The 18,214-nt window shown below is 41.0% G+C and overlaps 1 protein-coding gene across 1 annotated transcript; it reads right to left on the bottom strand.

Moving 5' to 3' along the window:
- Nucleotides 1–319: 319 nt before the first annotated feature.
- Nucleotides 320–16,412, bottom strand: TMEM192 (transmembrane protein 192; the record flags this gene model as incomplete). Its single annotated transcript, XM_081999151.1, has 6 exons — nt 320–443; nt 2,549–2,651; nt 7,048–7,182; nt 9,190–9,454; nt 13,536–13,682; nt 16,362–16,412. 6 exons carry the CDS (start codon nt 16,410–16,412, stop codon nt 320–322), a joined length of 825 nt encoding a protein of 274 aa, XP_081855277.1.
- Nucleotides 16,413–18,214: the final 1,802 nt, after the last annotated feature.

Here is an 18,214-nt window from a genome sequence, read left to right on the forward strand (position 1 = left end):
AATACTTTGGTAGTTTGAAGCTTAAAGGTTACACCAGTACAAAATAATAGCAACAACTGAACAAAGTTAAACCATTACCTCAGGTCCAACTTTAACCTATCAGGCATTAAAAATCCTTGAATCTCCAGAACTGATGATTTGAAGAGAGCCAGAGTGTCCAGTTGTAATAGATTTACAGCATATGCAGAACTCATCCTTCCAGCTTAACTTCTATTTCAAAATGTGAAAGATGACTGAGGGGTCATGTGTATAAATCAGTCTGAATATTACAGTACTTTGTGTTCCCTCCAGAGCTCCAGCAGCAGTTTTCCAAATGCTGTTAAGTTTTAATTTGCTGAGATGTTAGTGCCAACAGTCTCTTGCTGAGCAGTGCATTGTGCCGCTGAAGATATTCTATTACATCTCCTTGCTTCTCAACTATCTCTTCTAAACTTGAATTTTCCCTTGAAATAAAAAAGTGAATATAGGTTTCAGTAAGTGACAGTAGCTTTCTAACATATGACATGTCAGAGCTAATTAACAAGTATTTAAACAAGTTGTTTCCTTCAGTTTTACTTTTGTTGACGTCAACTAACTTTTGAGGGAGGAGGCAAACACCTTTATGTTTAACCTCCTTTTGGCATGAGAAGGCAGGAAGAGAAAAAAAGTTTGGTTAAACTTAATGCCATGTATATATAACCAAGTTACATATTTCCTGCTAGACAGTTACAGAAAGTTGTGGTAGTATGAAGGTTCTTACCATCTAACAAACTTAAAGTTAGTAAGCCAGACAACATGCTAGAATTGTACTAAGAAATAGGTGGCCCCTTTTCCAAATACATTAGAAAGCTTATTTTAAGCAGGAGTAGTATTTTTATTCAGCTGTGGGGATCATAACCTGTTTAAGACAGAAATTTCTTGATTAACCTGCAGTAGCACACATGATGTACTGCTATATATAGTGATACTATCTATATATAGTGATACTATCTGTCACAATACCTTAACAGCATCAGCAAACAGTTTTGCTATTTCACATCTACCTCATGTACAGCTAAGCTCCCACTTTAAATAACTCCAGCTTTCAGACATCCTAATTTTAACTAGGATAGTAAAATTGCAACATTAAGTAAAGCATAGTTAATTGAGGAAAAAAATAATCTATAGAAGTACTGAGTTTTGTCAAATCTATAATTAGAAACTTTTAAGAGTACAGCAAGAACAAGTACCAATGCCTGAGCATACCCCAGTCTTCCCTTCCACATTATTTCTTCCTAGCTGACTTGGGAATCTGCCTTCTTGGTATACATGTGAGCATCTTGGAGCTTAGAAAGTTGTTCCTCAGCCTTGGAGCATTTTGTGGAGGAACATTACCCTTTTCATAGTTCTTAAGTGCTGAGGAGGATAGCTAGAGTGGAAAAAATCCTACTGTAGTTCAGCAGGAAAAAATAAACAGGTTTTGTAGACAGAAAGCTTGCAACCTTAACCAGTAATCTGCACGACCAACTTAAAGCACCAGCAGAGGTCCTGATCAGTAACTTAAGTTGTAGAGCTCGTAATAGTCAAAAAACCATTCTTATAACCAGGGTCAATTGAAGGGCTGACAGGATTCACTTTTCAATAGACTATAACTCTCAAGGGAAAGAGAGTCAGAGTTGTATAGAGATGAATTAAAATAACTGTTTTGCAATCAGTTCTCACAGGAAGTTTGCATTCTTTAATCAAAAATAATCAGAGTCTTTTCCTCAGCTGGTCATTGTTGCAGACTCATTCTCTGGGCATTTAAGAATTTCTCAGGGGAGAAGCTGAATGAGAAAGGAATGAAGTACACCACGCATTCACCATGGTGTTTTACATCAAGATGGAAGTCAGACATTGTATCAAAATTCAAGACAATTCTAAATCCTTCCTGCATCCTGGACATCGACTTCCAAGTTCCATAACAGCACATGCATGCTGCATTTGTGATACCAGGGGAAAGTGTCGAAGTATTAGTCATCTTTGCACTTCAGCTTTTCATGAAGGGACACATACAGAAACAAGTCATACTGTATTAGAAAATTTCTAAATAAATCCTTATATGGAAATACAGGCTAGTTTTGATGATTGGTTTATTCTTCATCTATCAACTACCCACAATATATTTCCTTGCCTGAAATTGGTTGAAGAAGCTAGGCTTCTGTAGGTATACTTTAAGTAACAGTGTGAGACACCAGTATTTCTCCTCTAACTCCCATATAAAGTCAACTGATACAGATTAAGCACAGTTATTTATAGCACGTTAAAATTTATGCAACCAGCCATAAATGGTCAAATCATTTCCGTCCTCATGTTTGAGGATTTCTGTATCATAACAAGTTGCCATAACTATGTAGAAAGTACAAGACTGTGCTACTTCTCATCTGTGCATGTAAAATAGCAGCCTTAAGCGTACAGTCTCCTTCAAAACTATTATTCCTACCTCTGCCTTGGTTGATAGATTTAAGATTACATGTAAGTCTACAGGAAGTAATGCAATTACATTAGTCAGTGGCTGAACACAGCACAAGACTAATACAGAAAATCTTACCTGAATCCAATTTCTGAGGTAATGTGACTAGGATAGGCATACATCTTTTCTTCTTCAATTATGTCAGGTCTCGGCTTAGCACGATTGAAGTTGCTTATTTTCACTGCAACAAAGTTTTATAAATCAGTTGGGAAACAACCAAAAAAACGCATTAACACCAGGGTCCAAGGTAAAAACAAAAAAATAGTGGATTATTATAAGATTGCCTTAGGATAGGAAATGGAAAGATAAGGGAATCTGGAGAGGGGGGAGGACAGAAAAAACAGAATCTCTCTGTGAATTTCTGGAATGGCTTTGATTATAAGTTAGTGGTAGGTTTTGGGGTTGGGGGGGGCAGGATTGGTGGTGGTTTTTTCCAGCCCTACTGCTTAAAAGGCCACAGTAAAGACCTGAACAGAGAAGCTTGAACATACTGCTTAACATCTGCAAAGTTTAGTCTGTCACCTAAGAGAGGGTGAAACCTTAGTCGCCTTTGAGGGGGTACTGAATCTCAATTCAGTCTCCAAATTCAGGCCATAAATTAAGCAACATGCCATAAAAAAAAAAAGTGAGAAGTTTTGATACTAGTATCTAGGTCTGAACTTCTAATGTAAGCTCTTTGATAAATACCATTTTAACTAGGCTACCTGCAATGAAGCAGCAGCTTGTCTGCCAGCAATAAAACTAGGGCAGGCTTGCTACAGAAAGCCATTAAGTATTCAAACCAGAGTGGCTCTGTGATCAGCTTCACATTGTGCGCCTTGCATTGTTGGCTATCAAAACCAGAAGTCATTCCTGGGAACCTGTGAATGAAGTTTAAGATTAAATTTAACAGATATGGAGTGAGGATGGGTGGGGGATAGAAAAGTTGTAGGTGCTCTCTGCGTTATTTCCAGAAGGAAGCTGAAAATTCTTGAAGCCATTCAATGTCAGATCCTGAATAAGGGAATGTACAAGAGATCTGCAGTATGCTTCTGGACTCTGCAGTTAGGGCTGCTTGTGAAGCAATACATCTAATGCCACTAAAAACATTACAGTCTGGCTCTGTGAGAAATCCACACTACTGCAGCAGAGAAAGTCCTTACAAGTTAATAATATGATGGGGTTTATTATAGGCCACCCTGGTAACACAATGCTAAGACCCTCCAGAGGTTAACTACAAGTTAGGCTCAAAGGTTAGTTATTTCTATGATGGTATTCTTCTACAAATAAAGGCATGAAGGAATGGATGTGGAATTCCCAACATGCATTGTTTGTGGGAATGTTAGTCTTTAATTCAAGTGATATTAGTACAAGTATGTAGGAAAGTCATTAAATACATATACTTAGTAAACCTTTTAAAGCTTGACTGCCTATCCTATCAATAACAAACCTATAAAAGTAAGCTGACATTTAGAGCTGTATCGTGCTTCATTCCATGCACATTTACCTCACTTGAATGATTTATGTCTGTCAAATCTGTTATAGGCAATCACAGCAACTCCTTGCAGATTTCAAAATCCCTGCCTCTGTATCCTATAGCTATATATACATACACTGCTGAATAGAGATTTTTAAGGAAGGCAGTAGTACTCCACAGGATATTGTGGACATTATACAATTCATAAAAATAGCTCCAACAAGCAAAAAGAAATATCTAGAACTACAATCAGGTATCCCATGGTATTGACTTTCATTTGCAAGGCAGAAATATATAAATGAAAGTAAGTCAGAACCTTCTACAGATAAACATTTGTATCTCACACTAGTAGTTAAGAAATAATTATTCCACAGAGGAGAAACAACATATAAATTGCTGCTACCTTCCCTCCAAAATTTAGGAGTAAGACACTAACACAAGAAAGGGGTTGATCATGAGTTGCTAGTGTAAGGTGACCTTAATCTCATCATTGCTGCTCAGCTACATTAGCTGATACTATCTTAACAGTAAGTGATATCTGCTAAGTGCTTGCCTCAGAGAGGGGCACTCTAACCCTGAGCAGAGGACTGTCCTTAACATTATAATACTGAAGAAACTTCATGTTTCCAGTCATAGTCTGCTCTGTTTGAAAGAAAAAAAATTATCTAAGTGTCACTATTACTACAGATTCTCAAGCTATTTTCAAAACTGGCCAAATACATTTGTTTTGGTTCAGTAGAGCTTTAGTTTAATGCTTAAAGTGTTAAAAAAATAAAAACCCCATTACACACACAAGACAGACATTCAGGCAGTCTTTTTGGTTACCTCGACATGCATTGGGATGGAAAACAAGCAAACAAGTTACATTACCCATTGGAAAAGGCAACCTAGGGTGATTGGAGGTGTTCCCCATCTTGAGCCAAGTGTTAAGTTACATAAAAATTAACCCTGGTTTTGCACACCAAGCTTTAGAGAATGAAGCTTAGACTGCTGTTTTGGGGCTGCTGAGGAAATAAGTAACCATTGCCAAAAAAGACTGCCATACTCCTTCCTAGGAATGCAGGTCTGTCCCTCCTTCACCTTGGATTTAGGACTCACTAGACCCTTCTCCAAGCCTCCTTCAGCTGGAAAGCAAAACATTGCACCCCACAACTTCCCAGTATAAGTTGGTTAATGGATTTGGTGGGCACCGGAACTGGCACAACTATAAGCTAGGAGAGAATGCCCTTTTGGCAACAAACACGCAAAAAAGTAGCTTGAATGCTCTTATGGAAGTCCAAGCTCAGACCTTACTACTATGAAAGTAAACTTTCTTTCAGTTGCTAACTCTTTTCTGCCAGAGTAAGAGACACACAACGTAGCTCTGAGCATTAAGAGGCCTCAGGGTAAGAAATAACGTTTCAATGGAATTCCTGACGTTCTATTATCTCTTATTTCCTGAGTTTCCCAGGAAAGCAAGTATGCATATGCACAGAAAGGATGATATCCGGCATTCCTGGAATAGTTCTTTAGGACTGCCATGTTTGGGTTCCCTCATCATTGCCTTTATTCCTCTAGAGGACAGTTAGTCTACTTGAGCCATGCTGGTCCACTCAGAGGAAAGCCTGAGGAGCCTACAGCATTCAGCCTGCTGCACAGTTCTAGGACGAGAACACAGTTTAGAGCTGGGACCTTATTTCTTGGTGCATTTCGATTTCAATGTTGTTGCAGGACATTCAAGAATAGATTTTTATTTCCTAGATGACCAAGTTACTTGGCAGTATTTCTGTGTGTCATTACATTACTAGGAACATACCAAAGTTCTCTTCTCCAAAAGAAAAGGAATCCTAGAATAATTACTAATTATGAAATCACAAAAGCAGCGAGATTAACACAAATACTGACCACCACAGAAATGGCTTTTACGTTAAGTTTTAAGCTTCATGAAGTCTGGAAGGAGGCATTTCTACCATCCTTCTTCCAGTTTGATTAGAAGTCAGGAGCAAACTGTAAGTTTCGGTGGTTTTTTGTTGTGGTTATGGGGAGGGTGGGGAGGGAGTGGTTTTTTGGTTTGGTTTTTTTTTTTCTCTCCTCCTTGAGAAACCAGTGCTACTGAGGCTACTTAGCTAAGGTGTCACGTCCTTGCTTGTAGCTGTAAATAATCAGAAAGCAGCATTTCAGAAGCAGGAGTATAAACTACTTAACTCAAAAGCAGGAACTGCATGTCATTTAAAAACAGACATGGACTTCACAGTAAACATCTCTAGTTTTCTTTAGACAACAAAAATAATTGCATTTTTTAGTGTCTTGTACCTTTGCAGTGTTGGGTTTTTTTTTTAAAATGCAGTTATTTTCATTTGAGTTAATGCAAACCATAAACCCAAATAGTTTTCTCCAATCTTTAAAAACTCTTTGGTTGAAACATTTATTAATCAACATTTTAGATACTCCTGCAATAGTTTAATGCAAAGAGGTTTATCAAGTCTTGATAAATTACACCAAAAAGCAGAAAGCTTTACAAGCCAACAGTGACAGTACAAAACAGTGCCTCACAGTTACATGATGCAGTATCTTACTTTAGTATTAGCACAGAATCCAAAAGCCAGGGTTTTTTTAAACATTCATTAGAGGAAGTCTTCCATTTTGATGACAAAGAGGAACTGAAGCTTTTGGAGTGGAACCAGGGAAAGAAGAAGGGTCTGGAGAGTAAGGCACATCACACTATCAACTATGCAAGTCCCACATATAAATCCCAGAAGAGTTCTGATAAAGCCAGCTAGCTCTTACTCCTTCAAAGCTTGTGGTGCACACATTTGGGAACACACTTCTAAACAGATGAGACTGCTCACAGGACACTTTTGCAACAATTATGCATCTATCACCACTTCACTGCATCAACAGCTTTGAGGTAACATGGAGCTTTCATTTAGCAGCACTTGGAGACCAAATTAAGCCTGACAACCTTCCCATTTGTTTTGGAATTGCCTTAGGCCTTCTTCTACAAGGAGAGAATAATTCTGGATTTATAGTTGCAGTTAAATGTTTTGGGCTACACCAAGTCAGCTACCATCAGAGCAAACAAAACAGCTGAGTAGCAGCTATAACAAGTCTCACTCAAGGCGGCAAAAGTTTCCTCTCTCACCTGTGTAAATCACTAGGCATGTCAGGGAGCTAATCAGCTCCAGGCCCAGGACTCCCAGGATAAGATACAGGTACACTTTACTGCGATCAGGAAAGGAATGCTGCATTGACAGAATCAAAAGCAGGGCTGCGTTACCTAGGAAACAAATATTATATTTTACAGGTGTAATGATTTCATCAGCTGTTGAACATAACTTAGTACTCTCTCATCCCCAGTATCTGCAGTAGGCTGCAACATTTCAATAATGCTCTTCCATTTCTTACTGTACTTGCCCCTGGCTATTTTCCTTAACACAGGTGATGAAAGTCCACAACTGCTAGCAGCAAAATGAGGTTTCATTTCAGCATTTTACTGTAACAGTAGAGAATTTTGAGTTTTCTTATAGATTTTTTCCAACTTAAAAAAAGCATGGAAGAAATGCACTAGAAATACCTCATATACATGTGTGGGCCTAAAGAGTTTCTAGCCTCATTGCTGCTATCCATCCCCAAAACTGCTGGGAGGCTATTAATTTCTTTCAATTCCTAAGATGTCACATCAGTCAATTCAAAGCAAGAGGGTGTTTTCCTTCAAGTAGTGGATTTGAGTGTATTTAAATGAAGCTAACAGAGGGGGGAAAAAAAAACCCCACACCTTCCTTTCAGGGAGATACTTGCATAGGCTTCCAGTTGCCTGGCTATTATTTTAATACTTGCAAGTTACTGAAAGTTTAACTAAAATTAGGACAATTAGTCAAGGAGAGTAAGTGTTGAATTATAGACCTAACAAGTATTCTTAATTCTTTACAGACCCAATTCTCCTCCGATACAAAGTGTGAGATGTTCTTTTCTTTCCTATAGAAGTGCTATAACCAGTGTCTGGATAAAGCACTAAGTGTATAAGACCATTAATGTAGCTAGGGGACTGCACAGTTATCTTTCATACTGCATTAGGCAACTGAACCATCGGGACGAAAGTGGTATCAGCAATTAGCCTGGCAGGGAGTTTGCAGCGATGGAGCTAGCCATCTTCAAAACTACGGATTACTTACATCAAGAGTCCACAGCACACAACTGATGGCAGCTGAACGTTTACACATGCCCAGTTTGTCTGGCAAAGGAGGAGAAGTGGGCTTCATCTAAGACTGAAGATAGGTCTAAGTATTCCGGATAACATTGCAATAGGCAGAAGTAGTCATCTTTTTAAACATCCTTAAGCCTGCTGTAGCCCGATTTTGTCACTATGCTCCAAACACATCTTCATCTTCAGAGCTCTACCTAGCGGCCAGAGCCTGAAGTTTTGCACATTCATCAAGAAGATGAGCTCTTTCAGTGACTGGGTAGAAAGCAAGCTAGGGTTTTATATAAAGCAGGACCATCTAACCAGTTCTGTTGAAAACACTTTTACTCCAGTTATTGGGATTATAATACTGTAAGAGCCACACTATTCCCTTTTCCCCTGCTATTTCTGTGTGGAAAAAACCCTCAAGTTACATGGATTTTAGATTTGTTATAGTTTGTTTGAAAAGCTACACCAACACTTCTTTCATCTTCACTGGCCAGTGATACAACTTAGAATATATGGAGTTAAACCACTCCTACACCACCCTTTGTCAATAGACAGTAGAAAGAGGCAGTCAGAAGTAGAGCTGAATGTTACACATAGCCCCTCTGGAGATTATAAAATCACTTATTCTACTGATTTCAGGACAGCTGTTGAGCAACAGGCAATTCAAGTTTCTACTTGAATTGCTGTGCTTGAAAAGCAGAGTAGCACACTTCTTGGAAGGACCAGCAGTCTTACCACATACCTAACTAGACAAATGAAGATGCAAATTGAAATCACTAGCAAACACAAACCTTGCTGGCTAAATGTTTTATGGCTGAAGACTAGATACGAATGACCTGATGTTTTACTCAACTTCACACTTGTGGGCATTTTTTCCCACTACAAAGAGTTCTTTACAACATGCATCTGGCAGGCCAGAAAGGTCAGTCAGGAGGTCTATCTGACTAAAATAAATAGCATTTATAAAATGCTCATAGGCAGGTTTTTAAAAGTTCATAAGCTATAATATACATTTATATATAAACTGTTCAGTCTTTTATTGTGTCACAGTTTAAAGCTTTAGAAGAAAAAAAAAGAAAAACAAGTTCATTTCACCTGTTGAGTGAATCAGCAGTGGAAGCCTTTTTAGATGTCTTGTTGATCGGTATATTGAGAAGTAACCTCTGCTTCTGACTTTACTGTGGTGGTGCTGGATGTATCGTTCAAAAAAAACATGCAGAATCCACAGAATTACTTTTGCAATGATTATGACAGTCTGCACTTTAAGTGGGTGAGTATAGTTTCCAGGGCACTTATCCTGATTGGGATTGGGGTAAGAACAAAACATAGCTGCTAAAAATGCTAGAACAACAAAAGCAACCTGGAAGAGAAAGGAAGAGAGGAAAAACTCTTAAAGTCAAATTTTAATTAGAAAGAGACAGGCTTATGTAATTTATTCACTATGCATTATTTTATGAATTGATTTTATTAGAGTTGAGATAATATATATAAAACAGACACTTACTACAATCACTACATGTCATTCTGGGAACATACTGATGACTGAAATTGCTAAGTAGGAAGATTGTCTTCCAGGAGGGCAACAAGTCTCCAGCTGAGACCTGAGAAACACCACTTTTCCTAGAATTTCCTCTAAATCAATTTTACTGCTCCCCAAGTCTCCCCTTTGTAGTCAATTTGTCTTATTTCTGGACCATCTTCACTATGTCTTTTTACTTCAAGGGGAACTTTATATATATTCCTTCAGAAAAAAAAAATTAAAGTACATCTTTCTAGACTCATTCAATTACACTTGCTACTGCTCTGCAGGACAGCCTCCTATCTTACTGGTACAGTCTACATTTTCTTTAAACTTACATTTCATAAGTGAAAAATCAACCCTTTACTATATACATTAAAAATAATCTCCAGGTTATGACATTAGAAAAAAGTGGAACATCATCATAGTAACTGAGAATGATTAACACTGAGTAGGCATCTTTGCCAGTTGGTAGTCATTCTTTAGTATATTTGCTACCAGATTTTTCCATTTTGCTCAGAACTTAATGTCAGAATGACCAGACTATAATCAGTCAGATTGTATATATACTTGTCCTTCAGACTAGTGCCATTATGCCATAACTTTTCCTGACTTTTAGACTTTTCTCCAAATTTTCATCATCAGCAGTGAGCATCAACAATCTTTTGGCCAACTAGAAGGCAGAGTCTTGGGTGCAGATTATCTGGGGTGTAGGTATACAAGGGCTTTTTAAAAAATCTTTATAGAATGTTTTTGTCATAGAAAAATACTCTTTGTACTATTTTCATTCAGTGAACAAGAAAATATGGTACTTTCTCCTTCTGGTTTGTTCTACAGAATTGAAATATTTCTAAACAGAACTGAAAACAGAAACAACCCCCACCAATACAGAATTGAAAACATCTATATACAACAAAAAAAATTCACCTCAAGTCTGCAAAAGTCTAATACTTCTAATATACTTAGCTTAAAAAAAAAAAGTGTCCAGCGTTCTGCATCTCTTAACTGATAGAAACACATCAGAACTGAAGATGGGGGAAAGCATCTGATTTTCATTTGCTACCTTTGTTTCCATACTTTATGGATATCCGAGAGCCCACCACCCCCTTGCCACTCCCTGAACTTATTTTTCATATTTTTGTTATTTCTCATGTAACTTTCTTCACAGAAATTAACCTTTCAAAAACACTTAATTACTCTTGATATGAACTTCCCTTAGCTTGCTCTGGCTGTGAATAAAGTTAGGTAATTGGAGGAAGGAAGAAGGGGGAATAACTTTAACACAATCATGAATACCTATGAGACATTATATAGAACTGACAAGGTAGAAGGTGGGGAAGAGTGTGTTGTATACTATCCATAAGAACATTAATTTGGCATTTAATTTGCCTTTGAAGTATCTTGAGGTGGGTTAAGTAGCTAGATTAAGTGGTGAAATAAGAGGGAGGGTTATCAACAAAACATTTGTTTAATTATTTTACCACCTCCTTTTCTTACAAAGCTAAGAATAATCCAGCTAACCCATATTTTATTTGGTCCATTTATTGTTTGTCTCACCATTTTAAAACAGTAACACATCTAGTTCTACTCCCTCCAGGTGTTACGAATGTGTTTCAGTACAGAAAATGGCCACATTAAACTGATGTGAGCAGGAATGGCCTAGCATTACAGCTCTACTAATCTACTACAGCAGTGTATACAAGCAGAAACAGGTAGCTGGCATTAAGGGTGGTATTTAATAAAGATGTTTTGCTTACATTTTAGGATAGTCCAACAACAGGTGCTTCACCCCAGTACAGGGAATTTTTCTATACAAAAAGTTATTCTTGGAGTAGTATTTAAGTTCAGTTTTGTGTATGGGTATACACAGAAGGGATTAAGAAAAGACAGGGTTAATATAAAGAAATTATTTCTAGCCTGTACACTTTACACTGCTCTCCAGAGTCTCCTGGTAAGAGCCAGAAACCTGCAGAAAAGCAAGGCTTGGCAAAAGGAAAGACACCTAAAAACCCAGCCCCACCACACTCCAGCATATCCTACCCACACACTCTAGCATTGTATGTAACTAGACAGCTGCACTGGAGCAGCTATTTGCTGCCTAACACCATTTCTTGGCACAGGACGGTGGAGAAATACTCCCAGTTACACACAAATTACTTTAGAGATGCATTACAACTATACCACATAATACTGTGATGGCTTAATTTCTCCAGGATACTTGCCCCTTTGGCAGGCTGTGTATCAGAAGCTAACCTGGTGTCTCCATGTTCCACAAGGTTTGTGCACATTTGCAGAAGTAGAGGGTAAGGAAATCCAATAATCTTGTTTTCCCCGTCCATCTTTTCAGCAAGAGACACAGCACCATTTCATGTGGCAATTATAATGCTGTATCTCACCAACAGCAAAGGTTACTTCTCCATTTTGCTTCAAGGACCAACCAGCCACTGCAGCAGATTCAGCAATAGCAGCAAGACTTTTACCTGGAAAAGTGTGTGTTGACAGAAGCCTCAGCAGTTTTCTCACTCTTCACCTCCCCATTTGCAGGAGAAGGGAACTGATGGGGACAAAAGACAGCAGTTCCCTTGGATTTGGGTGACTGACATTTGGCTGTCTCAATTACGATAGTAGCTAGTAAGGCCTCAAGGCTAGGTGGAAAAACATTTACTGCTCTACCACCAACAGCAGTGTCTACCTTTGTAACACTGACTTCAAGTACCATCCAAATGGGGTGACACCAGTGTTGTTCTGGTAGTGGAAGGGAGTAAGACTGGATACGATTGGAAATTTTGGTAGTTTATTCAGCAGAAGTCTTTAAGTCCACTTGACAGAGAGGGACATTTCTTGATTACTAATAGGCGCACAAATCATTTACTTCTAAAATTAAACTGCTAGGGCATATAACAGCTTTATGCAGCTGCCCAAAGAGAGACTTTAGAGGCTGGTATGCACAAGAGTGTATTTTACAGAACACTGGCCACAGCATTTTTTGTTAAGAGATCAAATAAGGCTCTAAAATAGCTAGCAACACATACATACATGTCTCATGCACTCTCTGGCTTTATACACATTCTATAATGCCATAACACTGACCTAAAAATAGTATCACAGAAACTTTTAGGTTGGAAGAGACCCTTAAGATCACCAGTCCAACCATTTACCTAACACTACCAAGTCCATCACTAAACCATGTACCCTAAACACCATCCAAGTACCATTTCAGTTAGATCTTCAGATCAAAGCTCTTCACCCTTCCTTCTCTGTATTTGGTTTCCACATGCTCACAGGCAACAATCAGCCTCTCCATCTTAGCAAGGATAAACTCACTACTAGGCAGGAGTCTACTTTTGTCTACCAGCCTGAAAAAGGCCTTCATACTGTTACATACAAGATCTGTCCTTTGTCTGTGCTTTTCACCCTTAATCCCCAGAAGTCAGAACAGGAGGTAACATTTGGATTCCTTTATCTCTCCATCCATTACAATGTGAAGTCCCTGAGGCAAATCCAACTTTACTTGTTTAGTTACCATAAGAAATACCTTACATCTTCCCTGTGAAATTAAGTTCAGCCTCCAGAAGATATAGCATCAAAATTATCTTAGCCCTCTGTAACCAGTCTAAGCACTTCCAGAGCAGTAATATTATTTTGAAAGTACATTTCCAACAGCATAGAAGAACCACTTCTTAAAAAGCTTTTCTTCCTAACAAGATGTGTCATAGTATGTTAACACCAACAAACAATCAGAACAAGAACACAGCAAGTATCATGTAGTATATACATTATCAAAGTTCACTGGTGATCAAGACTTCACTGGTTTGGAAGAACAGTGCATGGAAGTCTCCGGAGAATTCTGGCTATGTGACCTGTAAGAATTCAGAATAGAGAGAGCAAGTTTTCACAAGTAAATCATGCTTCTTAAACTTACATGTATTAGCAACAGAAAATTGGCAAGGAGAACTGCTGGGATAGCATGAAATCTTGGCCTCAGTTGAGAATGCAATGTATGAGATGAAATAAGTGGTGCATCCAGTAGAGGATCATCTTCCAAACTCTGTGTTATTTCCAAGGAACCCTGGAACAGAAGAGAAGAGCAAGAAGTAAAAACAGGTAAGCTCCAAAAGTACAATACAAAGTTTTAGCAATTTCCTGTTAGCAAATCAAGCTTGGACAAGGCGGAAACCTAGGTTAGTATCTTGAGATAAGCTCTTAAAATTCTAGGTCAACTCTCATCACATCTTTGTGTGTGAACTCAGTTCCCGAGGAATCCAATACTAATCTACCTCCCAGTATTGCACTGAGTCTTCAGGAACTTTAGTCTTTAAGATGTAATACAAGTATTTGAGCATCACTCCTTAGAGAGGCCAGAAGGATTAGTGTGTTTACATGAAGGTAGAGTGACAAGTCTCTCTCATGTACTTTATACAGGAACTGCAAAAATCCTTGTTATTCTTACCTCCATCTAATTATAGTTAGAGGCAATAACAAGGATGGCTGCAGTGTAACACTAAGTTTCAAGTGATTCAGCCACTAACACTACCAAAATGTCAAAACACCTGCAGCAGTTCAGACTGAACCCAAGCAAGAAAGAAGAAAGTTCAGAGGGAAGAAAATCCTGCCAAGTGCTGGGCAAGACACTCTCTGCTTTAACTAGAGAGCATGCAGCCTTCACTTGTCATGTCGTCACCAAGTATTGGGGCTTTCACCTCAGGTTCAGCTCAGATGTTTTGGCTATGTAAGTTTCCAGAAGTGTTTTTTGTTTTTTTTTTAAAGTAAAAGGTAAAACTAAGTATGGGTGAAGGGAAAAGCCTTTTCTTTTGGACAAGGAACTTGTCCCAATGCTATGCATCTCTGCCTTTTCCAGGCCTGGACACAGCCATTCAATACATCTTAAGCTGAACATACACAGACACTATGAATGCTCAAACTGCCCTCTTAGCATCCTGTTATGACCCACGCTATGACTTGCTTACTTCAAAAGCTAAAGAAACTCAAGATTCCTAATCAAGTTTTGATTGCTCTTCTCCTGAGTGATACCAGCCACAACCCAAAACAAGACAAGGGCAGACCCCATCCCACTCCAGACTTCTGACTATATTCAGAGAGACAATGCCAGGGTTCACTGGGATATTTACTATTTTTAAACTGAGGTCATCTCCTCAGAAAGCAGCATAAGCCTCAAGACAAATGAGGCATGCCATTCTTCTAGCCACTAGCACAAGAAGTTGTTTTTTTATTAGACCTAGGTTTATACTTCCTATTAACCGAGACAATGTAGACTGACTCCCCAGTGCTATTCCACCTGCCTACAGTGAAGGAACGAGTCATCAAGGCTTATTTCAGTCAGCAATCAGTTTTATTTTAGTACCATTAATGCCACACTTGCCCAACCACAGAAGAGTGTTAACAGGGCTCCCTCACCTATTTGATACCTTTTAATTAGCCTAGTCTTTGACTGTAAACAACCCTTGTGGAAATACCTGTCTGGTAAGATGACCTTTTACTGCAGACCTAAAGTTTTACAAATGGCTCTCCCCTTGTGTCACCAATATAAAATCCAGAAGCAAGAGTACAAAGATGCCCTCTGTCCCTCATCCTCCATTTTCAGGGGTGGGTACAATTTTAAGCTCTGAAAGCAAGGGTGCAGGACCAGCACTCCAGCAGCCAAGTCATCTTGCCTCATTCCTCCCCAACAAAGAATTATTAGCAGTGTTAACAGCTCACACCTCCTGTGAAGGCAGCAATCCTCCTTAGGATAATATCCTTTGTCTCATGGGAACAGGTGAACTCATCATTTCTGCAATACCAGGACAGATCAGCACACTCCTTCACAGACAGGGCCTTATCAGAGCCTGTTTGACCATGTTACTTACTGCAAGACCAGCTGCAATCCATCTTTGTATCCTGAAATACAGCTAGCATTAGGAAGTGCCAGGTGACATAACCTTCCCCCAGCAGACATTATTACAGGTAACATGGGGATAATGGGAATTGGAGCAAGAGAGAGGATGATGCCATGCAGTCAATCTGACATTAAGAAAAATCTAGTAAGTGTCCTAATAAGACCAAGCACGAGTTTTATTTAATTAAGATGAGCCAAAACGCCTTTAAAAAAGGAGCCTTCTGTTAGGCACTGATGTTACCACAAGCACAGGGTAAGGCTTCAGCTTCTCGGCTCCCTGACCCATTTCCAGCATGTGACCACCTCCGCAGCAGCCCAGCACCAGGGGGAAGAGGAGGGCAGGCAGGAACAGGCAGCCCCACCGCCAGCAGGCCTTGCCCGCGCAGCCTTCCAGCTCGAGGGGGGCGGGAAACACCCAAATAAAGAGCAAAACCCCGTGGCCACGCCAGCGCGCAGCACATAAACCAAACATTACCCTTACAGGATGCGGCTGTGGAAAAAATAACCCAGGAGAAGTAAACAAGCTACACGACCAGCCTCGATTAAATACAACCCCACACACCAATTACGCGGGTCTATTTCAAGCGGCGGCCCCCGCGTGGGGGGCGGCGGCCCGGCCAGGGAGAGGCCTCAGCGGCCCCTCTACTTCCGAAACGGCCATTTCCCAGGCGCCGCGGCCCGCTGCTCCCCCCGGAAGAAGAAGAAAAAGCCCTGTTACAGAAAACAGTGGAAAGCAATGGAGGGAAGAGACGGAACGGAAAGCGAGGCGCTCTCCCAGCAGCGCCCACCGTTAACGGCAGCCTGGCCGCTCACCCCAAGAGGAACCACCGCCCCGCTCCCGCCCGCACTCACGTTATCCAGGTCCTGCTGCTGCTGCCGCCGCCTCCCCGCCGTCAGCGCCATGCCCACTGCTCCCTCCGGCCGCCCTGGCTCTATTTAATCGGCGCCCCCGCCACAGCCCGGCCGCCGGCTGGACAAGCGCAGGCCCGCCGCCCCGCCCCGCCATGAGCGCCCCCGGCCGCGATTGGGCCCGAGTCGCGCCGAAGCTCCATCCCCGGGGCGGGGCGGGGCCGCAGCCGGTAGGCGGGGGCAGCCGCCGCGTGGCCTTATCCGCGGCGGCGGCGGCTGAGGCGCAGCCGGTGGCGCGTCCCGCTCCCCTGGGTCGGGGCTTGCCCCTGCTCCGGGTTCCTTGCTTAGGGCATGAGGGTTTCCTACCTTGCGGAGAAGGGCCCGGACCCGGGATCCGAAAGCCAGCAGCCGGTGCCCAAATTGTGCCCCCTGAGCCCGCCCTGGGGTGCCCCGCTCTCCCTCGGCGAGGCTCGGTCAAGTAGACTCAGCAACCAGGGACCGAATTTGCAAAAGGGACTAGTTAAAGCAGGCCCGGGGCTGGTGGCTCGGGTGGCATCGCGGGCAGGGGAAAGTAAGTAAGAATAAAGGGCAGCAGGTGCCTCGCGCAAGCGTCGGGGTACAAGCGGCGCAGTGGTGGTCTCAGCCTGCTGCGCAGAGTATTTTTCCACTGCCAACAATTTGTCTTGCAGGGGCTTCTTGAGGAAGGGCCAGAGACCACGCGCTTAATTATTTCCAGTGGATCTCTTCTTTGTGAACATGTCTGGTTGCCCCTTCAGACCATGGAAAGTTTTAGCATGAACAAAGCACGTAAGTCATCAAAGATGTTTCTGGCCTAGCTGTACATTTTGTGAAGAAACATATTTTCTTTTAAACATGCCCACTGCTAATTTCATTTTATAAGCCTTTGTTCCTGAGACAGACTATGGCCACTCACGGTGTTCACACTATTCACTTTATGGATCTCTTGTCTTACTCCTTGACACCCTTTTGTATGCCAAACTCTCCTCCACCACTTCAGTTATTCTGTGGTAATCTTTGTTAGCTTCTCTGACCTTCGTCAGCTATATCCTTTCTGAAATGGGAAGGATTGGAACGACGCAGTGTTCAAGCGTGTGCATAGTATGAGTTTACAAAGCAGCGTATTTATTATCTGTTGCATGCTCCATTCATCTGCGAATGTTTCTTAACCTTCTGTCTGCTTTATGAGACCAACCCTGAGCCTTGAGCAGATGTCAGGGAGGATGCTGAAGAGGATCAAAGTTGTAACAGAGTCCTGAAAGACAGCAAGATTGTATCATCGCCAAGTTGGAATTGTTCCTTGTGCACTATTTAAGAGAAGCCAGGGCTGTCGCCCTGATCAACTGGCGTGGCTCTGCCTCCCTTGAAAGAGTGCAGCAGTGCCAAAGGCGAAGAGCTGCTTCTGAGGTGTGGGGTTCTTCAGCCTGTCCCAAGTTTGTCATCTCTGTTTCTGTGACTTCTCTTGGCTATCTTTTTGTAGAAAAATACGCAACTGAAACCTCCTACCCAGAGCATTTACATTCATGGCTTGCATTCATTTGTTCTTGTCTTTCTCCATAGATATGCATATTTAATGACCTGGGCAACTACCTTAAATGAAAAACAAGCCTTAAACTTGCTGGTTTCATTAAGATTAAGTTCAGGTCCTGTGATAAGAGCTTGCTCAGTTCCACTTCCTCAGCCCAAATGTTCTTTTTTCCTCTTCCTTATTGTACTTCCTCTTTTTTCCTTCCCCACACAAGCACAGATCCCACTGATCAGCAACCAGAGGACAAAGTTTTTCTGTGGCAGTGAAGTGAGACCACAATTCACTGCTTACTGTTCAAGTAATTGGTGTT

The sequence above is a fragment of the Phaethon aethereus genome, assembly GCF_964289735.1.
Source record: "Phaethon aethereus genome assembly, chromosome: 4".
In the NCBI taxonomy this organism is placed as follows: Eukaryota; Metazoa; Chordata; class Aves; order Phaethontiformes; family Phaethontidae; genus Phaethon; species Phaethon aethereus.